At 37.2% G+C, this 22,736-nt stretch overlaps 1 protein-coding gene across 11 annotated transcripts in view; it reads right to left on the bottom strand.

The window, feature by feature from the left end:
* Window positions 1–588: 588 nt before the first annotated feature.
* LOC128881593 (ankyrin repeat and fibronectin type-III domain-containing protein 1) overlaps window positions 589–22,736 on the bottom strand; it is a 205,701-nt gene continuing 183,553 nt past the window's right edge. For 10 of the 11 annotated variants that reach the window (XM_054132805.1, XM_054132804.1, XM_054132806.1 and 7 more), the window contains 8 exons: window positions 20,716–20,819; window positions 13,802–14,062; window positions 11,564–11,866; window positions 10,358–10,797; window positions 9,854–10,233; window positions 8,644–9,250; window positions 7,765–8,559; window positions 589–5,549 (listed from right to left, as the gene is read on the bottom strand). In XM_054132805.1, the coding sequence (XP_053988780.1) occupies window positions 5,214–5,549; window positions 7,765–8,559; window positions 8,644–9,250; window positions 9,854–10,233; window positions 10,358–10,797; window positions 11,564–11,866; window positions 13,802–14,062; window positions 20,716–20,819 (3,226 nt within the window). In that variant the 3' untranslated portion in view covers window positions 589–5,213. Of the gene's footprint in view, window positions 5,550–6,345; window positions 6,425–7,764; window positions 8,560–8,643; window positions 9,251–9,853; window positions 10,234–10,357; window positions 10,798–11,563; window positions 11,867–13,801; window positions 14,063–20,715; window positions 20,820–22,736 lie in introns of all 11 variants that reach the window. The other variant, XR_008458111.1, reaches the window with a different exon arrangement.

Genomic DNA, 22,736 nt, shown 5'->3' with positions numbered 1-22,736 from the left:
AAACGGTAGGATGTTAAAGGTTTACAGTCTTTTTGTAAATAAAAAATGACAAAAGTAGCTGGAAAGATGTTCTACGGTAGAATATACCACCGATAGGTTAACGAGTGTATACGATTATTAAACGAATTTTCTATAAACAGAACAATGGCCCGTGATGGGTTGATGAATGCGCCCTGTTCGAGATGTGCTAATGTCAACATTCCTAATCGAAAGTAGGAAGTTGCCTGACCTCCGAGAGGCATCTTTCCTGAGAGTGGATGCCCTCGTGGTTTTTCATTACCACGGATCTCGTCTTGGCAACCAACCGGAAGACCGGGGCGCACAATTGTACCGGGTGGGGGATAAATAAGGAGTAGGTGGCTCGACGAGATGAGGCGAGAAACAAGTCGGAAGTAGGTCAGCGGGACTGTCGGTCGTGAGGGTCCGGGTTCGTTTCTCCTTTCCTCGAGAGCTGCTTGCCATCTCTGGTCGACGAAACAAGACATGCAAGTGCGATTCCTCGTACGATCAAGTGCGCTAAAACAGAAAAATAAGGGATATCACCGGTGGTGGGTATCGCCGATAGCATTTAAAATAATTAACTTCCGGTTCTTCGATCATTCTCATTTATATTTTATACATACATAGATTTCTTTGTATATTTACAAGTAGTTCGTTTCCTCGTCCGTTTTCATTATTTATTTCTGTTACTTTTTTTGGGGGGTAGCGGGGAGGAATATCTAGGCTGCTCGCATATTTCGTCGTTTTCCTCCCGTGGTAACGCTTAAAACTGCTAGTGATTATTTTACACTCAACATCAATAGACACTCAGGTAGAGCTAATAAATTTTTCTAACGATTCGTTAAATTTTCTCTTCGCATCTTCCTCTGCTCTCGCATTCTCTCATTCTGGTTGCACACTCTCCCTATTACTCTCCTTTCTGCTGTATACGCAGACCACGTCTTCGTGTGAAACTCGAGAATGCACACGGATCGGTATGAACCTCGGTAAAATATAGTAGAAATCTCTTCACTTCTTTCTCTCTCGATAAAAAAATATGCGCATCGTATATTTTTTGATTAAACTTAGGTGACCTATGCACGACACCACTATTCAATTTTGTAAGGACGGATCTTCACATTAACGCTAATCAACGTTGCACATCACTGTGTGCCTTTGAAGCATTGGTCTAAGAATAAATTCCCAAAATCTGGCAATTGTTTTCATTTTTTTTTTTTAAACGGCTATCGATTATTTGTTCGTTTAGATATCTTAAACACAATAAATAAACGATAATTACTGTTTCGGGATGTTTAGAATGATTTAAAGCAATATAAAGCAACATTTTGACCAAATTTTTGGTCTTCAAAGTTATAATTTACACACTATGGTTAAACTTAATATAATATTTCTGATATGTACTGTTACAGAAACAATCGTTAACAAATTACGAATTGGTTATACTTACAGAGATTATTGAAATACACTTTCATTATCTGTTCCTTTTTATTATTTGATATTCTTCAAAGTAATAAAAGAAGTTGACAATACAAGCATCCGGTGTATTCTACTTGTTTTCTGTAACAACACATGCAAAACACAACTGTTATTTTAAATTTATTCAATTTCATTAGCAGCGAAGATTCAATTTTCGCAATCAAAAGGAAATTTTCATGCTTTCACACTATTACCAAGAACTTAAAATACAACGAAGTCGGTTAAAAATGATACACATCGCAAGATTCTCAATTTTCATAGTACAGTAACATTTCACATAAGAAACTCGGGATTATGTTCTCATTTGAAAGCAACGTATTTGATCTTAATAAAAAGCCAATAAAGATCTGTGTTCAATGAACAAAAATAATTTCTTTACTTGAATCTCGCATAAAAAAATTATTAACGAATAGCATAAATTACCGTAGACCCGCGTAATAATTTCGAGACATTCTGCAAGTTGAGTTGCATTGTTTGCTGAAAACGTAGTACAGCGGTGTCGTGCGTTCAGGTTGTATCATACAATCCGCTCTGCACCATATTTATCGCCAATGGCGGTGTTTATGATCCGGGATCTCAGTCCTCGAATACGTGGGACTCCGCTGAGAACCTTCTAATTCGCAAATATATCCCTTCCTCAACAGAGAAGAAAAAGGTTGGGACGAACGTACACAATTCTCGTTTGGTAAAATACAAATGTACAAATGCAACATTTCGAAGACACCGAGAGCTTGGAGAACGCGAAAGAGAGCGAACTATCCCGTGACAAAAATATACCCGAATACTCGCGTGTAAATAATGGACGCAAGAAAAACGCGCGACGACGCCGAGAATAAAAATAATCGTAGTAATACTCTTTTCGTTTACTCTACGCAACAGTCTATAAGCCTCTTTCATCTGGATCACATCTGCACGCTTTTCGATCGCACTTCGTCCTAATCGCTATCCTCTATCCCCTAAGCACCTTGAGTGACTGCTTAATATTCAGGACGCTTTCGTTCATTGTCGCTCGTTTCGTTCGCTTCAAAACAAGAGCCGACAATCTTCTAACGGATCTCCGGGGAAAATGGGACGATCTCGACGTCCAACGGAAAAGAATTGCTCGATTTCGGCACGACAATGGAGCCTCGACGAGAACGGAGACTCTTTTAGGCTGAGTAATCCGCTCCGAGAACTGTGGCCCGTTTCTCGAGCTTGTCGACGAGGCTCGACTGAGAGCAGCTCGTCGAAACTAATTTTTCTTCAGTTTTGTATATCAATGTTATGTATTACACAATTGTTTATCGAAGAAGATCTGAAAGTAAGGTTGAAAACACTTGAAGAAAGTTAGATAACTGCGTTTACCAAACTATTTTTTAGTGGCCCGTTTCTTGAGCCTATCAACGAGGCTTGTCTGAACTGATTTTTTCTTTATCTTTGTATTGTTATACGCTATACAAGTATTTATCGAAGAAGGCGAACGCGAGATCTAAACATTTAAAGAGAATTAAATAAATGGCTTTGACAAACTATCTTTTAGTGACTCGTTTCTTCATCAATGCTCGATGCAACTGAATTTTTGCTTATTTTAGTAATATTGTACATTATACAATCGTTTACCGGAGAAGACCTGGACGCGAGGCCGACACATTTAAAAAGAAGTAAATGAATGCGTTCAACAAACTATGTTTTAGTTTCAAATTGGTTTCACATCCTACAAGCAATCACCTACGGAACAAAACCTTGTTCGAGATTGTATTCTTCATCCATTCGGAGTACCAATCCTCGTCGATTGCGATTAACAATTAATAACGAAACTAACTAATAAAACAGTGCATATTAGAAGGTGCGATTCGTTCAAGAATTACGTGGATACGAATACAATTCGGACGATGAGATCTCTCAAGCATTCGATTCACACTCGAGCGAGACACTGAGATCGGTACTTAAAATGTAACAGTATACCTTGAGTATTATCCATTCTTTTGCAAACTGCTCGCTCAACGGCAACGTTGCGGATCGAAATTCGGCTGGAATGTGCGGGTCGCGTCAATAAGATAATTCTCGCCATCGAGTGACAACATTGAAATCTTCGATTTACTTGAAACCAAGTTGGAAAAGCATTCGAGGCCGACAAGAATTGCTCGCAGTTTATAAACATAAATGGCGGATGATTCCGTTACTTGAATATGGTTTTCTTTTTTCTAATAAAATATAAGTGCTATGGAGGTTTAGCAAAATGATCTTGCTAAACCTCTTAATACCTTGGTGTCAATATGTCGTCTTTGCGGATTTCCCAAGGAATATCTTGAGCTGAAATTTCGAATTTTACCGAGATTTAATCCGATCTAACATAGCAGAATGTTCGCTTAATGCAAGAATCGTACGTACATGAATTTATCGTAAAAATGATTGAGAAGTCAGCTGAAAATTGGATGAAAGTAAAAAACTTAAACGCTTTAACTACTAATAGTTCTTTAATAATACGTTTTCGTAAATTACTCGAGAAAAAAGAGAGAAACTGCGTAGCGTGTAGCACGAAACCAAGATCTAGATCAAGAATTGCACGTTTCGAGTGCAACAAAGTAGTGCATGGAGAATATTTTCACCCGTCAATTAGGTAAAAAACACTTAATAAGCTTTCCCTTTATATCGCTTTAAAAAAAAAAAAAAAATGTGTATTCTTTTGTTTTCCATGAAATATAATTGTTTTCACTTCCTCGAGTATATGAAATCGTTTGCAGAAAGATAAAACTGGTTTTACAGGAAAACAGCTTTTCTCTTTAGCTATTCTAAACTTTAATTTATTGAAAATAAGTGTTTTCATTAAAATAATGAAAATGAAAATAGCGAATTACCCACTATGGATGAGTGGGTTGAAGCGGGTAGATGGATGAGAAGGAAAAGTGGCACCGGTGGTAAAGTTGATGTGTACGTCGATGGAGTCCGACACCGAATCCGGAGCAGGAAGAGGGTCGAGGCTTCCCTAAAGAGCGATTTTGAAATCAAACAAGATCTCGATCGTGTCGTTAGAGAGAAAATGGTTTCCGATGCCTCAAAGAGAACAACTCCTTATAGATCGTACCGACTGGATTACCATCAGTCTTCCCATAATCAATTGAGTGGTCCTTCGAGAAGGATTGGAGCATCAGTATCGAGCTGAACCACAATCACGACTGCGCGTACACCAATTTTTTACGTCGCGACCGAAACAATACGAGTCACTTCACATTTGTTAGATCGATAATAAAAATACATACGCGTAATAAAAATCAGCTTCATATAAATGGCGTAATAATTGTCACTCGAAAGCGGGAATTATCGTGTAGTATTTCTCAATCCTCGACACGCTATCACTCTTGCACACCTCTATCTAATTACATGTAATTTACTTAGAGCCTCGACATAGAACCGAAAACTCGTCGTGTAGCCACTGCAAGCGTTTGCTTTATATACACGCCAACGCGTTCCGTGTCCGTCCAAGTCTATGCCTTCGAGAGAATATCTACAACCTTCCATTCCATGTGGAAATAAACCAGAAGAAATGAAATATGGAATACTCGACTCTATCGAAGCTCTAGTGGGAATCTGAAAGCCCACTTGACGCGGAACGCGTCGAACGAAATGATCTTTGGCTTCTATTGCCAATCATTTACGAGACAGAGTTTCTTACGCGCTATCGCCGGGGACAGGGGTTTCTTGTCTCATCCTCGAGATCGTTTCTATGTAATCTCCTCCTTCTTACTCTTTTACTTGTGCTATAAATACGCTGTATGTTTGCTACTGTGCTCGAGGGCTGCGAGGACGTCCTGTTTCTGTCTCACGTACAGTCTACCCTTCTTCCAGGGATTCTGCAGCTGGAGGAGCTTAAAGTCGTCCCTGAGACAACGTTCTCTCGCGCCTATCACAGCCACCAAACAGAAGTTTGGCAGCTCGTCGGGCGTATAAATGGGGCCCTCTTGGCCCTTCAGGACCATTGCCATGTTCAGCTGCTTCACAACCAGATTGACGACTTCTCTGGCCGTGGTCCTCGGCGTGACGTGCAATTTCAGGCTGGTTCCAGAGGCCAGGCCGGTCTCGTAGGCCGCGTAAACCTGCAAAGACGGATTCGTTAGAGGTGCAGCGGTCGGGGATGCGTCATGCCAAACAGACAGAGATTTTCTGGTGGAAAATCAGCGTTTGCAGCGACATTCAGCTGGCAGCGACAACGCGTTGTTCGGTGCGTCTGGCTGTTACTCGTGAACGAGGAGTGACATTAATGGGTGTTAGTAGCGGACAAAGAAATCAATGAAAGTCCACTTGCAAACTGACTGGGTAATTTAGGATGAAGTGGTCGTACAACGTTTGAGCTATAACACTTGTTGTTATTGAGATTAAGAACTTGTTGAAAGAACAGTTGCGTAATTTAGGATCTGACATGCTACAAAGAGATTTATACTAGGGCTGGGATCATTACAATTGTTTAATATTCGAGCTTTTCTGTCATATTTCAATTAATTACAAATTAATCGATCAATTTTCAACTGTTATGAGCAATTAGTCTTCTAATAACTATAAATTTGGAACGACATCAAAGTTAATATATAGTGGTGAAATACAATACTGTAAGTATTTAAATATTACTATTTAAATATTACTGTTTAAATATTAAGTAAGAGTACAATTTTATTCCATGCATTCGTATACTTGTTCGGTGAATAAAGTATGTCAATAGTATTTGAATTATATTGAACATGCGTTCTTCAAATATTTGAACGATTGAAATATTTGAATATTCAGATAGATACAATGTGACATGTAGTCTCAGCCCTAGATGATACACGAAAAGCATGATTTGGAAAGCGTATCTGAGCGGAACAAGCGCTGAAACGTAGCGGTTTAGCGGCTTACTCGTGTGTCTGCTACATCGGTCTGCACTAGAAGACCAAGTGAGCTGTTTTTAACTACAATCGGGTTAGACTTGTGTTCCCTATAAGGAAAAACATATTTAAACTTAACGGATCATTCTGGAAGATAACAAGCTTTGCGGTCAGAATTCAAACAAATGCGTTACCCTAAGAAAGCTTGGGCAATATGGAACGAACTCTCATTCAATATAAAGCGATCGAGGCAGTTTGCGTCGCAATGAGTCTCAAGATCGGTATGGGATATATTTATTTGACAACGAAGATGTACATAAATAGAAAATTCGAAATTTTGGTCAATCCCACTTTATACCTCTTAAAATAATTACTATATGTTTCATTGTATTATCTTCAACCTATGCAATGCAACAGACCAACCTTGGGAGTCACTAACTTGTGTTTCTATTAGTCTCGCCTCGTTAAAAAATTCATTATATTAAGGGTACCTAATGGAATGTCGTTTTTTTCCAAATTTTAAAAATATCGTTATCTATTTATATAACCAAGTTAGATATACTAATATTTACTGTGCTTATGGTTAAATTTTGAAAAAGATTAGGTAAACCCTACAAGAATGGAAGGTAAAAATGGGGTAGGTTAGCTCAGGCGAATGTGTAATCATCTGCGGTCCACTTTTATCTAGGTTGAGTAGGGAAAAGATAAATGGATTCTAGAAAGTAATCCATATATGAGAAAACAATGGTTAATATAACAAATTGCTGTTGAGTTTCGTTTAGTTTTATCAATTTCTTTTACTTTTGTTCAGTTCCATTCAGTTTGGTCGACCAGGATAACTACCCTTGCCCATTTCAAAACCAGGTCTTCACTCTAAAAAAAGTGTAATTACCGATATGGTGAGATTTTACAGGAATTATTCGTTATAGAGATTGCGAATCCTAATGAAATCATTAGTACTGAATATTATTCGACTCAGTTTTATGAACTAAATATGACTTTGACTTAAAAAACTCCAAGATTGATTAATTGAGAATGTATTGTTCTGCGGCATGATAAAGATGACAAGACCTTGAAGAGCCATTCACAATGAATCGAGTTAGAAAGTACTTCCTCAGCTACCGTATTTCCCTAATGTTGCACCGTTGCATTGCCAACTTTTCAGACCTATGATACATATTCTCAGTAGCAGAAAGGTTTCCTACTACGACAACTATTAATATTGCACTTGAAGAATATTTTATTTTGAATCACCCGCATTTTACAAAGAGGAATAGAAAGTTTGCCGAATGAAAGATTGTATTGTAGATTAAGGCTGTATTAACTCCTTCAAAAAGTAAAATTTTGTAAGGTATCAAAAAACGACATTATTTATAGATACACCTAATATATCACTTCTAGCCTAAATATTCAGCTATGATTAACGTTTGAGAATATCGACAGAAATTACCTGAAGTATGCCAGGCGGCGGTGCTGGCATCATCGTTGCTTCGTCTTTTTCTTCTTCCATCTGGTTCTCCAGTGCTCCGGTCGCCATTGCAGCGACGCTAGCGGTGGGTTTGGAGGATTTCCCTTTGGTGTGGCCAGATTTTAAACAGACTGTCGAGTTGGGTGTCGAGTATTCGTCGCTGCTCAGGGAGTGCAAACTGTCGGAATTGGTGTTACTGACGCTGAGCAAACTCGTCGTGTTCGTCATGGCTGTCGAGACGCTTAAAAGCGATCCGCCGTAAATGATGGGCTTCATGCTGAGCAATGGACTGCTACTGGCCGATGCAGACGTGATCGTTGCTGACCTATTTCGGGGACTTTGTTTATATTTTGCTAAGATCAGAGTGTCCTCGGACTTGGAGGGTGGTAGCCTCGTGTTCTGCAACGGTACCAGATGGTTTGTACTGCTGGCGCTCGTCGCGTTGCTAAGATTGCTGGTGCTGCTTATCGGTACAGAGGACTTTTGAGGCACCGAGCCGGTCGACACGTTAGAGGTGTTGCTGCCTTTGCGAATGTACTGGCCGCTGGGCAACTGTTGCTCGCTTTTGCTGAACTCTGTCGTGAGCAGATTCGAGGAGGAGTTGGCCACGTTGGGTCCCGGCCAACTGCCTCGACCTGGACTGGACTTGACGAGTTTCGGATCGCGTGGCGGCAACTGCAGCAAACTCCTTTTCAAACTGTTACTGTTACTGTTGCTTTTGTTCCTGTCGAGACTAAGCAAGTGCTTCATTGAAATTCCAACCGCCTGCGACGCACTCTGTAATTATAATTCGCAAAGTACTTTAAATTCAAGCAACGAGCATAGGAAATATACGGTTAAAAACCGATGGACTCAACTTACGGTTTGCTGCGAAGATCCACGGTCCCTTGCGAACGTGATCACGTCTATTAGCCATCTAGCGCCTTTCCAGACGGTGTTCACTTGCGACTGAAGATCCTGTAACCTGGCCAACTTGTCCTTCGCCACGCTCAACTCCAGAGAGCTGAAGGCTTCCCTGTGGCTGTGTTGAGCTTGGGCTGTATCCAGTTCCAGGATGCAGCTTAACCTCGAGTATCTATTGATTACGTCTTTTTGGTACGTGTTTAAGTGTACCATCTCGAATACTTGGATAGGTAACGACAGAAGATCGCCCCTCTGTAGAAGGATTTCTCTGGTCCCAGGTACGCAGCAGGCGGTTTCTGCTGGAGGTACGGCGATCACGAAGGACACGTCGTGGGTCAGATCAATAACTTCAGCGTCGTAGAGTCGATGGCACAGAGAATCTTCAGGATTGATTTCCATATAATTGAACAATCGTCTCGCGGTGGCAGCGACCAGATCCACGAATAGCTTTTGTTGCTCGGTACCTTGCGACTCGTTCGTTACGTTCTCCTTTTCTTCAGAGTCCTTCACTGAAGTGTCCGATGCGTGGATACGAGTTATCCTTTTCAGATAATCCCACTCTTCGCTGCAATCAAATGAATTTTAAGAAATCAACTCATCGAGCAGTATTTTTGACATGTAAAATATGTCCCTATTATTCCTACTACTTCTTTCCAATCTAAATGAGATTTTGGTTAGTCGCTCTTTGCGTTTCGACGGAAAGTATAGACTGATTAATTTGAGAAAATATTATCTACAATTATTATTATATAGAGTGTTTCTTAATATGTAAGCGCCTTTTAACTTGGAAACTGTGACTTCGTTATCGAGATATAAGCAGTTAAGAAACACCCTGTATATGTTAGGAATTTTATCACTCAGGAAAGACAGCAAAGAAACCTTTCAAAAGAGACTAGAATTTTTACAAGGAATGTAGTTTACAACAAAATTTTGTAAAGATTCTACTGTAAATAAATAGAAGTACAATTTTTTATTTTTATTATAATCATTTAATATGCGTGACCGGATAATATTCTAATACATAAATAATTTATTTGAAGTTTAACGAACAACTAGCGCAATTACCAATGCGTACAATTAGTACAAGGATCTTAGTAATCGGTAAAAATCTATATTATTAAATAAACATAAAATTATAAAACTCATTGTCTTATAAGACGGCACTTACGCGGAAACGTGCGGATTGTCACGAATCTTGCAATGAGGTAAGACATTGGGTGCTTTCGCGGGTACCACAACCTGGATGAGATCTACGCTACTCTGCATCTTCAGGTAGCCAAGATACAATCCCTTTGACAGTTTAATACTGCTGACTTGATGATAGGTCATTTGTTCTTGTATGCTGGCTATTAAGATGTCCGCCACGTTGCTGTCCTCGTGGGTTATGACCTTCTTCGTGACTTTACTGAGTGGCAACCATCTGCTGTTCAATACCGAGATCAATTTTGGAGATTTAATGTAATTCACCGTAGAGAAAACTAGGGTCCCTTGGATGTCTCTGACCGGTTTATGGTATAATTGCCCCAGGTCTTGTATGCACAGTGCTGCCTGTAATCAACATCGTTTTGGGAATTATTCGATTGACGCGCGAGGTTGTAGGACGAGCTATTCAAGAATAGTAGAAAGATAAATCTGAACGATGGAAAGTTTATTTCGCAATAAAAAGACGAACCTGCATTTGTGCAGCAGCCTGCAGCAGCTTTATCCTGAAGTGATTCGTAGAGCTGCTATGACTTTTCTCCATGTCTTGACGAAGTGTCTTGACGTCGTCCCAAGTGCAGGCCACTTTCATGAGCCAATGGAAGTCGTTGTAAATACAGCTTGGGTAAGTCTCATCGACTTCGATCACCGGTAGGAAATCCTCGTTTGTCACGAGCACCTTATCCTCGTGATAGAGCAGACAGGCAAGAAATACGCCCCGCCTCAGATTCTTTTGGAATTTACTCGTAGCCGTGAACAGCTGTTTTATCGTAGTTTTCTTCCTGTGATTGCGCCTCTGCACCGCTGGTGTTTCTTGAGTGTACTCTGGTCGCCTTATATCGGTGAACAGAGTATTCAGTTGCTCCAATCGGCCAGCAAACCTTGGCAACCTGCCATCGATGTCCCTCCAACCTGGAACGATGATTTGAAGGACACTTCAAATTTCAGGGGTCCAGCAGTGAATTTAATTCGACACGACTACTTAGCCTATGGATGCTACGAACTCCAAACTTAATTCTTCTTGAAATATAAATGATAAAATTCAAAGAAACAGTTTTAGTTCGTTCAAATTTATGATTATATCGATCTCTTAGGAATAAAGATGTACATTAGTTAGTAATTTGTGCAATCTCTGTATCAAGCTATCGACAAATAATTTTTTACTAAATGAATATTAATAAAAAAACGTTTTAGATCAACCGTTCGGATTACACATAGAAAAATACATGCCGCAATAATCGACTCAGGAGATCGAGGTTTGATTGAAGTCAGAGTTCAAGAATTAAAGAAATAATTAGATATTTCTGTTCGTAACAGAATCGTAACAGTTTGCTTTGTTAAACGTAAGAAACGATCAAATCAGACAAAAAACAATTGAACTATGTAGGGCGTGTCTTCTTTAGAATGTAACGTTAGATTGAGCACGACTTAAGGACTGTTATTTAAATTTTAGGGGAAAAAAGTAATAAGAAGATCTAAGTATCTAGATTATATTACCACAGTTTATATATTATTCTAATAGTTTGATTTTCATTCATGATGGACTTCTATTCCGATCATCAATTCTGTTAACTTTATTCAGCATATAAATCTTCTATCGATTCAAATATAACCAAAAGATCTAATATTTTCTAATAATACTCTAATAATAATATTCTACGATAAGAGATGACCGTACTGCTGGGTGTGACGTGAGCAGGTGTCGAGTTCCTGAACCTGCTGTAGCCCTTCAGATTTCCAGCAGCAGCTCGAAAGTGGTATTTCTGTCCTTGGATCAGATCGTCGATTCTGCACTCCCTCTGCTTCATGTCTAGAACTTCTCTATCCCCGCAGATCACGGAGAAGTCCTCTTTGACGCTCCACTGGACTTTGAACTTCGTGCAGATGGGCGAGTCGTGAGAATCTGGCTCCTGGAATCTCACTGTCACAGAATTCGTCCCCGTAACATCGACTGCGACCAGGAACGGTATGTCTGGTGGTCCTGACAAGAAGAGGACGTTAATTAAACGTAAATTAAATGACCGTATTAACCCTTTGAGTGCCACAGGAAATATTTATACATATCCGAGAAATGCCAGACAATTATAAGTAAAGATGCATGATTGTAAACAAAAATGTATATGCTCTTAATATCTGTAATGCTGTGAATACTCTTAAATATCAAAATAAACTAAATTTACCTACCATCCAATATTTGAACACGAACGTTTTGATATTGGTGTTATTTTCGTAAAGCGAAATTGACTTTTCAACGAGTTCTTGGCCCTTTTCGCAAGCGTATGGAGGACCGATATATCGCTCCTTGGCACTCAAAGGGTTAAACGAGAAGATTGTGTGAGTTTACTCGGCATTATGTGGTATCGTGAATTAATATAAAAAGTTCTTATAAATTTATGAAGAGTATAGAAGGTTTGTCGGGAGTTATAGTAAAAGATTAACACACATTCAGGTTAAATACTTTTGAATGTACCTGATGAGAGCTCTGACGGCGGTCGGAAGATAATTAGAAGCTTAGTTTTGGATATTTCAAAACTTTCTAAATTATTATATTATTTTATAAAAAATTTTCAAAGTAAGTGACATATAGAAATGAAATAAACGACGAAAAAAATTGACGGTGCAATCATTTGCTAGCCTTTTTTGCAATTGTCAAGTGTTCCTGTCTAATAGACCATTTTAGGATGACAACAATCACTCGATATCAAAACAGATTTATGTGGAACACTATAATTATAGTGATCCTCGAACCAGGCTGGCAACTTTGCTTGAAACATCAACTTCGACTGTTTAAATTTTTATTCGATAACTGAGAATGAGGATTTATTTATCCTAAACATTTTTTGATTATGATATTACGGTCGAATGCCCGTCATAAGCCTGGCCCTAATAAGCCTCTTCCCCTCAATCAGCAGTTGCTGAGTCGAAACGACTTCCCCCACTTAATCACTCTTTTACGTTTTGTGCCAGGCTACCCCGTATAATGCGCTAAAACTGTCAAAATTATAAACTAAGTACATACAGGAAAGCAATTATGATTTGTTAAATAAAATGTAACTTAACGAGAAGACGTTGCAAGCAAATTCCAAGTAATCTATATGAGTATGCACGAAGATAAAATATATTATTACTGTTATTATTAACCCTTTGCACTCGAGGCCTTTTTTTCTGGTATCTACCGATACCTAAGCTATCTAGATTCGAGAATAAAGTCACCTTTACCTCGCCGACAATCATTTTATCGACACTTTGAGCCCCAAAGAAATTAAACGTAATTATACGTGAAAATCAAAAAGCCGAAAATCCATTACCGATTATAAATATTCAATTGCAAACGAGTAACTGCCAGCTAACGATGCTTTTCATCTTGCTATTTCAAGTATTATTTTATACCTCTTGCAACTAATAATAACTGATAAGAAATAGTCGAAAACGCTATTGAAATAATTTATTCTACCATTAACTTGCAAATAAATATCAGACTTCAAACAAATTGGAATTACTTTAATAAAAATTCTTAAAGAAACATTAGGTATTGTAGATTTGCTGCGTGAAACCTAATGGTGACTGAGAATCACCTCTCGAGTGCAAAGGGTTAATTAACGATAGAAAGAAGAACACAAAATAATACAGGAAGATTACAGTATATACTTTGCGACAAATAATTGAATCGATACCAAATTGTAAATATAACGTTTGAAATGAAGGAAAAAATGAACAAGCTTACGAGAGGTAGTCGGGCGACAAAACTAACTGCGCGGTAGTGGTGACGCTGAAATTCTGAACAAAATTCCTCCTACGTCCCCTAGAGTCTAGGGCCTAGATCAGGCTTATAACGGGTACTCGACTGTACAACCTTTATTCATCCGAACTATGTTGAATCTCGACGTTGAGATATCGATGCTTCCGGAATACTCACTCGCTTGATCAAACCCGAGCAACATTTTCCTGAGAGCTCTCGCTCTCCTTTCCCACAAAGCCAGTTGCTTGTCTTCAGTGCTACCGCCGCATCCCGTGAGATTGTTGTGCTGCGACGAAAAACTCGATCTATGGCTGCTCGGTGGCTCTAAAAGGGTGGTCCCGGCGCTACCGGAAGTACTTCCGCCAAGTTCCTGGACCCTGTGCTCCGCTTCCGACAGTAACGAGGCCAAATGGCTACCCAACGATTCCGGAGATTTGACTGTGCAAATAAGGACCAAATTCGTAGTAAAAATGTATCATTGTTAATAATAATGATCTTAGTAATTAATATAAACGTAGAGGAAGCGGTCCAAAAACGGGTTAGAGTCTAAATCAGTCTTGGCCGACACGCAGCTCGCCTGGTGATTTTGAGTTTCTATCGAAACTTCTGTTTCTCGTTGTATATGTATAAAAAAATATCGAATAAATGAAAATTTGCATGCGCCATTGCTATAATACGAACTCCAGTTCTACAGGGTGTCTACGTATAAGTTCGGACATACGCAGGCTGTCGATTCTACAACAAATTTCCAACAAAAAATTACTCTTGGACATTTTCTTTGCGTCGCCTTATTCTCGAGAATTTTCACTTTTAATATTTTTTATGCGTTTGCGACTCGACACTCTTTAAACGGCCATAACTCCGCCAAATTACAGTGCAAATCTAAAACTAAGCACACCGTTCGAAAGAGCGTTAATGAATCGGTTTCAACAGGCAACCATCGGTAACGTTCATTTGTAATTTGAATACAGTCATGTAATAAATGAATAAAGAAACGATCCCCACATTTTTGCTCTTAGTAACAGAGGAGAGTGGAACAATGACATCGAGCGGTATTTTGTACATGTATTATATTTTTAACATAACGTTAATGTTATTTTTTTAACCTATATGTTTACCTAAAGTGCGGCCTATTTGAGTTGGCCAGGCCTGGTCTAAATACAGGTGAAAATGGGTTAAAGGGGGTTGCGCGCAGTCGCGAGAATGGCACGAAACAAAACAGCAAATTATTTGAAGAAATGATTAAATAATAAATATTTGCCACCTAGTACCTAATTTTAAAAGGTATTTGCTAGAATTCATTATCGCCAACGACAGAAATTGTTTTTAAACTGCCAGAATGTGGGCTTGTTACGTAGCAATATAATCATTCAGAGACGAGCGAACTTTCACATAGCAAATGTTATGAAAGAAAGGGTCGATTTAATACAGAACGGAACATTCGCGAAGAATACATGTAGTCGGTTCAATCGTGTCATACAAATCAGCATGGCTTGTGGGGAGAACGGAGAATCGCGGAAAAATCCTCGACAGGGATCCTCTCTCAGTTAATTGGACCGATTCAGTCGATCCTATGTTTATGAATGCAAAATTCACCGGCGAATTGCACCCGGGACGGCTGGTTACACCGCAATCGTTCCGCCACAATTCTGTCCACGGCAGATATCGATTTCCACTTTCAATCGAGCCGCATAATTTCCTCACGGATCAATTTACAACTTTCCACATGCTTCCGTGGGTGCTAAAACATTAGCACGTTATCGATGCCGTACAGAAGTCTCTCTTGGAATATTACGTAATATTATTAACCTGTTGATTGCGAAGAGCGTATACCGCTTATATGCCATCGAGAAGTAGGCTCAAATAGCTTGGTTGACCATAGAAAGCCAATGTATATACAAGATGTTCGGTAACTGGTGGTGCAAGCGAAAAGGGAGTGATTATACATGAAAAAATAACTCGAAAATATAGAATAAAAATTCTTCATGCGAGGCTTTGTTTTCGAGTAAATTGACTTCGAATTTTCTTCATTTCACTTGATTATGTCTCGTTATAACGAATCTTACTGTAGATCATTGCCTCGATTGAAGTTACGTTGTTAAATACTTCCAATGGCACGGAAGTGTTTTCTACTACTATTATTACTTAAACCAATCGAATACGTTAGAAAGCGTTCATAGAAAAATTAGAATGTTAAATAGAAATTAAATTAGATTGATTAATGAATGACAAAACAAAATTTTATGATATTTACAGTTTATTCGTTCGACGTTTAGTTTCAAAAATGAAAATCGAATACTTAAAAGTCCCTTTTCCCGAAATTCAATTCGATTTTAAAATATAAATCGTTGTAACTTGTTGACTGCGAAGGCCGAATGAACTTTTTTACAGATACGTAAAAATCAAAAAGCCGAAAATCCATTATCGATTATAAATATTCAATTGCAAACGAGTAACTGCCAGCTAACGATGCTTTTCATCTTGCTATTTTAAGTATTATTTTATACCTCTTGCAACTAATAATAACTGATAAGAAATAGTCGAAAACACTATTGAAATAATTTATTCTACCATTAACTTGCAAATAAATATCAGACTTCAAACAAATCGGAATTACTTTTAATAAAAATTCTTACAGCTTGAACATTAAAATTTTACAAGCTTAAAGTCTTTATCCATAATTATATTATAACGAGGATGATTAAACTAATTATACTGTGTCTTAATTAACAAGAAACAAAGGGGAACACTATTTTCCAAGCCGAGGAAGAAAAAGAATTTTTAATTTCGCGTTAAACAGTGTTTATTCCCAGTTTCGACAAAAATCATACTTTTATTTCAAGGGACTTCAACGCCAACATAAATCATGACTGTTACGAGCATCGTTAAATCGTTAAAGTCTCCAGAAACGTGTGGAGAATTTAACTCTCGCAAGTACGTACATAAAATTTGTTAAGTGCAAAAATCACGGCGGAAAATTACTATTAAATGCACGAGCAGTAATTTGCCTATCGTAATTAAACATTTTAATCCCCAAAAGTTACTTTTGTATGCCCGTTAAATCATCTACCTTCAAATTTAACGAACATAGTCAAAAATTGATTAACGAAACAGACACTTGTAGTTTCGAATAATCGGATAAAATTTTCGCTGAGAATTTAATGAGGAGATTACATTCCGGGCGCTTAATATACCATATCCACGAGCTTAAAAGCTTCGTCTCGCGGCAAGGATAGTAATTCTAATTGCATCGGTTGCGAAATTATCGCAGTTGCGTTTCGTTACAGCATGGACACGAGCATCGACGATCGACGTTGCATCGACTCAAAATTTCCAATCACTCTCATCGAACTACCGTTGGACAAATCATTCTCGGTACGCTGCGTTCATTAATTGCTAGCATAATAAATATTCGAAGCCTCGTTAGTCGGTAAATAATCAATATTTGTTCTTAAATTGTACGTTACGTTGGTAAGTACATAATTGAGAAATGGTTTGCGAGTAAAACTAATAAATAGGAAACCTCAGTCTAGTACAAGCAAATTTTTGTTTATCTTTGAATTCGATTTTTTGGCCATCTTCAAAAGTAAAAATATTATGATAATACTTGGTGCATTGTGTGCCTACTTTTTGTGTTTCTAAAAGAAACAGGTTTAAAGATATTTCAAAATTAAATAAATAATTTGACATTGTATTGCTACATATTTTATGTATCTAATACAAGCATAACTTAAGATATTTAATTAACAATGTCTGTTAGCGTTCTCTACGATAATAATTCATTTAATACATGGATATACAATAAAGTTTACTTAAGTATAAAAAAGAACATGCTTCATGATACGGTACAAAAACTAATAAACTGAATAATAACTGAGAATCATTTCATCTCGTCAACAGTATATTTCTTAAAAATGTGATATAAATAAACACGTAGCAAACAGTTTATCTAACAAAGTCGTAGTTTAATAAAAAGTTATTTATTAGAAATAACGTAATATGATAATGTTATACTAATGTACTATTGTTATATTACATGTGACATTTGATGTTTTCAAATAAATGTTTCATTATGAATATGCACATAGATGAACTTTACACATGTACGTATTTATAACGAAAAATTTATTTGCAACCATCAAGCCTATCACCTAATTTAGACAAATTTCTTCAATAGACATAGATAGTGATGCGGGCGAGACGAGATTAAATCTAAGACGAGATAAATCTAAGACGACTAAAACTTTTGCTCCCAAGTTTTAAAAGCAGAATAATATTAAACTGCTAAAGATCGTCACCCCAATATAATATTCATATCGTACAGAGTATAGGCACCGATGTCAAAGGGTAAAAGTGACAGGAGTGAACGAAGACTAAACGAAACGGGAGATTCGTTTTTTTATTTTTACTTTTCTCGCTTTATTTTTGCCGCGCCCGTGGTCGAATCGCAATAAAGCCCGACGGCATTTTTATTACACGCTGCGGAATCCTAATTGGAATCCCAACCCGTTCGACTATTTTCCCTTTCCCCTCTCCCGTCCTTATCCCAGCGTTTTTCCATCTACCAAACCTCGTCCAATTGTTACAGAAAAATCACGCAGAATGAGACTGAAATGCGAGCGAATTGATCCTGTGGCATTGCTTACACTTTAAATTTCGACGCGATTTTTCCCCGCGAAATTTATTGAAAATTCCACACTGTAACATCGTCGCAGCAATTTATTCTGCAACGCACAAGTAAGGCAGAATCCTCTAACACAGGCTGAAACTAAAGATAGTTTTCAGATATTCATGAAATTCAATGTATTAAGTTGCCTCGAAAGTTTCTTTCGCGATTTAAACTCGGCTGTTTTGTCTGGCAGTGTCTATATAGAGAAGTTTAAAAATAATTCTTCTTAATGGAAATTATGAAATGACGACGTTTATATTTTTACACTGTTAGCGTTTTGTTACGATTATTAATCTATAATTTTTTTCGGATTTTTGGAAGTAGTGGAACGATGTTGGAAAAATCAAAAACCGATATTTGTTTATATTATTACCTTAATATTTTCAGATGACCATGTTCATATTGTGACAGTTTTAATAGCTTATTATCGTTATCAATATATAATTTGTTCAGATTTTTTGTAGAGGAGTATCACATACAACAAAATTATAAATCGATATTTTCTAACTTTTCGTGCGCAGAGGTGTAATATATTCGGGTAGTTGATATTTTTACTGACATTGAATGGCCCAGGGTCCACTTTTGACCCCCTTATCCGGCTATAACTTTTAATAACTTCACCGTATACTAGTTGGTCACATTGAATTCGCCAGCTTATATTTTGAAAGTGAAATATCAGATTCATGATCTGCAGTTTCCAAAACTCTCATGTATTAACGTTCATGCAAATTTAATAGCTTGTATAGTATACAAGTCATCCATTTCAGGTTCCTCGTGTTCAATTTTGAAAAATTGATATCAAATTCTTGACCTGTTACTAGAAAACAGAAAAGTAAAGAAAACTTTCAAGTACGTTGTAGTCGAATACACTTAACTTCCAGAATTTTTTCTTCTATTTCTTTTTTTTTCGTTTTTTTGGTAGCATTTTGAATATTTGGTCCACTGGGTGACAAAAGCAATAAAAAATTTGCCGTTGTTCGGGACCATTTGTCGAGTTAAACGTTTTCTCTGCGCATTTTGCAGACTTTCTGCACGCGACAAATTTGCGTGGCTATTGTTTGGCAAAACGATGGTCGCGAACAGGAGAGAAAAAAAAGAACGTGTTGTCTCGTCACGTCAAAGCTTTTCACCGGAACGTGTGAACCATTGTTACAAACCGACAAATATTTTCTGAGTATTCACAAAAACTTGATTGAACCAGGTGACTGTAAAATAAGAAGGAAAAACAGGTTGAAAGTCTCTGCAGGTGAAACCTGTTCAAAACAAACAGAAAATCTAGCTTTCGGTGATTCCTGTTGTCAAGCGACAAAACTGGAACAGTCAGTGGGATTGTATTTTGTTTTTTTATTTCGTTCTTCGTCGTTATTTCACTGCGTGACAATTTTCTGGGTTCCAAATAAAATTCAATTTGCAATTGAATTCGCGAATGCTTGCGCTGAATATAAAATACATGCTTGCGGCTGTTGAGCATTCACTAAATATATTATATTTTCTACCCTGGCACGGGCTGTTCTAAATAAAAGAGACACGCAATAATTGACGTAAAGGTCTGAATTCTGAATGAATAAGTAGGAGCATACTTTTCAGAACCAGAATTGCAATATTCGAATAATATCTGTGGACTCGTTACAATCAGTAGATAAACGATGCAATAGGCAACTTCCTCGTTCTTTGATTTTCCTGTTTAGCAATGATTGTTATTTGACTAAGAAAATAAAAAAAAGGAAAACTAAAATACATGTTATTCGGCCGCACCCTGTAGTGAAGCATATAATTTCATTCCTTGTAGAAGCAAATTCACGAGAAAACAAATCATAAACAGTTATGAACAATTATGAAAAATTAATTTTGACTAGTTGCTACTACTTATTACCTAAGAAGAGCCACATCAGGGTGAGAAACGTTACACATACATGTAACATTCATGTTTATTGCATATTGATCCCGCATATGCATATTGAGCATTATATGTGTACAAATATTAATATATCAAGGGTTTCCCAAAAGGAGTTGTAGAATTTTCTTTTTGTATACAACTGGTATGGGATATATCTATACACGCCATTTTTATTTTAAATGAAAGTAAATACGATTCTAATTAAATTTGTACAGCAATTATATGTGTAGAAATATTAACATATCAAGGCTTTCCCAAAAAGGGTTGTAGGACTTTCTTTTTGTATAAAATACAACTGGTATGGGATATATCTATACACACCATTTTTTATTTTAAATGAAAGTAAATACGATTCTAATTAAATTTGAAGAAGTGTCCACTACGGTTACGCTGACAAACGTAATTTGTTATTAAAAAACAAAATTCGAAATCCCAGTGTGGAAAGCTTTTTGTAATGCTCAATAGATATAAGCATGAATTTCACGTATTTTAGATACGTGTTCAGTAAGCTTTCTGAATACTTACATTGGTTACCTTCCTGTGCGCCGAAAGCGACCAGCATTTTTGCAAGAGGCCTATTGTTGCTGAGGACCGCGACATCCAGAGCTGACAAACCGTCGCTGTTTACACTGAAAGATTTAAAATCAGACGGGCATTAGTTACAGAAAACAATTAATCGTGCAACTAAGGGAGTATTTTCATTTTGAACTTTGAAAGAATTGATTTTTACAAAATTGTATTTTTAGAAGCATTAGATCGTTTAAAAATGTCTTGCAAAAGGATTTTTCGAAATTCGAAAAATTTACGAAAGTATAGAAGCTTTTGTTAAACAGTACACGAAGCACATTTCAAATAAAATAAGTATCATCAATCAACTAATCTACTCAATCTACTAATTTATGAATTTATAGATTATTCTTGCTATTTTTTAAATACTATTTCTGTACTTGTATTAATGTGATAGCACGTTTTTCATTTAACTACGTGTAAATTTGTTATACATAGAAATTGTTCTAACTTTCGAACGGCTTCGTAGAACGACTCCAAATTTGTTTAGAGACCTTGGCAAACAAGTTAAAATAATCTAGAATTTTTTAATAAATACTGACTACTTTAATATATCTCCTAAACGCCCTTAATGCCACGGGAAAGTCTTGTTTCAATATTCCTTATCATTTCAACGCAAACAATTCTCGAAAATCGATTATCTTTCCGTCGTCCATACCAGAACACCCAATGAAAACTGTAACGAATTATTCCCAACTTTGTTTTCCAGCTATCCATCTATTTACTGAAATCCTCTAAATCGTGTCGCTCTTGTCGTCCACGGCAAAGAAAATTCTACACGACACCGCGGGTCTCCTGGTCGGAAAACAAACGATTGCGCTCATTTCCGTGCGGTAATCACGCCAATTTCAACCTCGGATAAACGCGCTTTTGCGAGCTGCCATTAGTAAACCGGGACAAAGAGAGAAGTGGATAAACGGATTATCGCTGCAGCGAATGAACATTCAGCGACGAATAGGATGCACGTGCAACGATTGCGCCGCGAACGGCGATTCAGTGAGATCCGAAATCGAGTCGATGTTTGATGCCATCGATACACTCGTCCACTTTGATCTCGAATGTGATCTGCCGAGACGCAGTTCCAGTTAGCTTCCCTGGACGTCGTTTCTAGAGATCAAAAGCGCGTAATTTGTCCGGCGAAATTGCTTCGATAGAAACTTCGATCGAATTTTTTTCTCGACGCCTAGGTGGACAACCGTTCGGATGGACGCTTCTAGTCGCGATGAACGTTCAACTTTTGCAAAGTTCTATTTGAATTATGATTTGTATTTATAATACTTTATAGTACTCGTAGTATACAGCAATTACTTTCTGAACGATTAAAAATATAAAATGTTTTAGATAATTATTCGAGCTTGAGATAGATTTAGAAGAGTTTTCCGAAGTTTTTAAACCGAACCCTATATTATGTATCGTATATCCTTGTAGTAAATAGATAAGAAAATATTTCTGTAAAATTTGAATTCTTAATTTTAATATTAACACGTGCCCCAAACCTTCGAAAAGTTTCAATGGGAATACATGGATTGTTTTCAATCGGTTACGTTTTTTTTATAACTTCGATAAAAATTGATGAAATGATTTGAAATTCGGTGGTTATTACTTATAGTAATAGGGACAAGCTCTAAAACTTTCAAGTTTTTATCTTAATTACTTCCTTATATATCACTCCAGTAAATATGAAGCTATTTCCTTAATACATTTTTCTAATATTATTTTAAATGTCTCAAGTATGAACTTATTTATTATTTTATACAAATGTTCCATAAACAAAAATTATTTTGCAAGTAATTCCAAAATTCAGTATATCAAAATTCTTCTTTCAACAACAATTTATATTTGAAACATCAAGGATAGTATTAGAAAAATATTTTAAGTAGAAAATATGCTTCATATTTACCGAGCTGATATAGAAGGAAATAAGTGAGATAAAAATTTGAAATTTTTAGGGGTTCTTCCTATTATTATCAATAATAACT

Source organism: Hylaeus volcanicus, chromosome 8 (assembly GCF_026283585.1).
Source record: "Hylaeus volcanicus isolate JK05 chromosome 8, UHH_iyHylVolc1.0_haploid, whole genome shotgun sequence".
Lineage (NCBI taxonomy): Eukaryota > Metazoa > Arthropoda > Insecta > Hymenoptera > Colletidae > Hylaeus > Hylaeus volcanicus.
The sequence above is the reverse complement of the archived record's forward strand: the minus strand, read 5'-3'. Positions and strand labels throughout refer to the sequence as shown.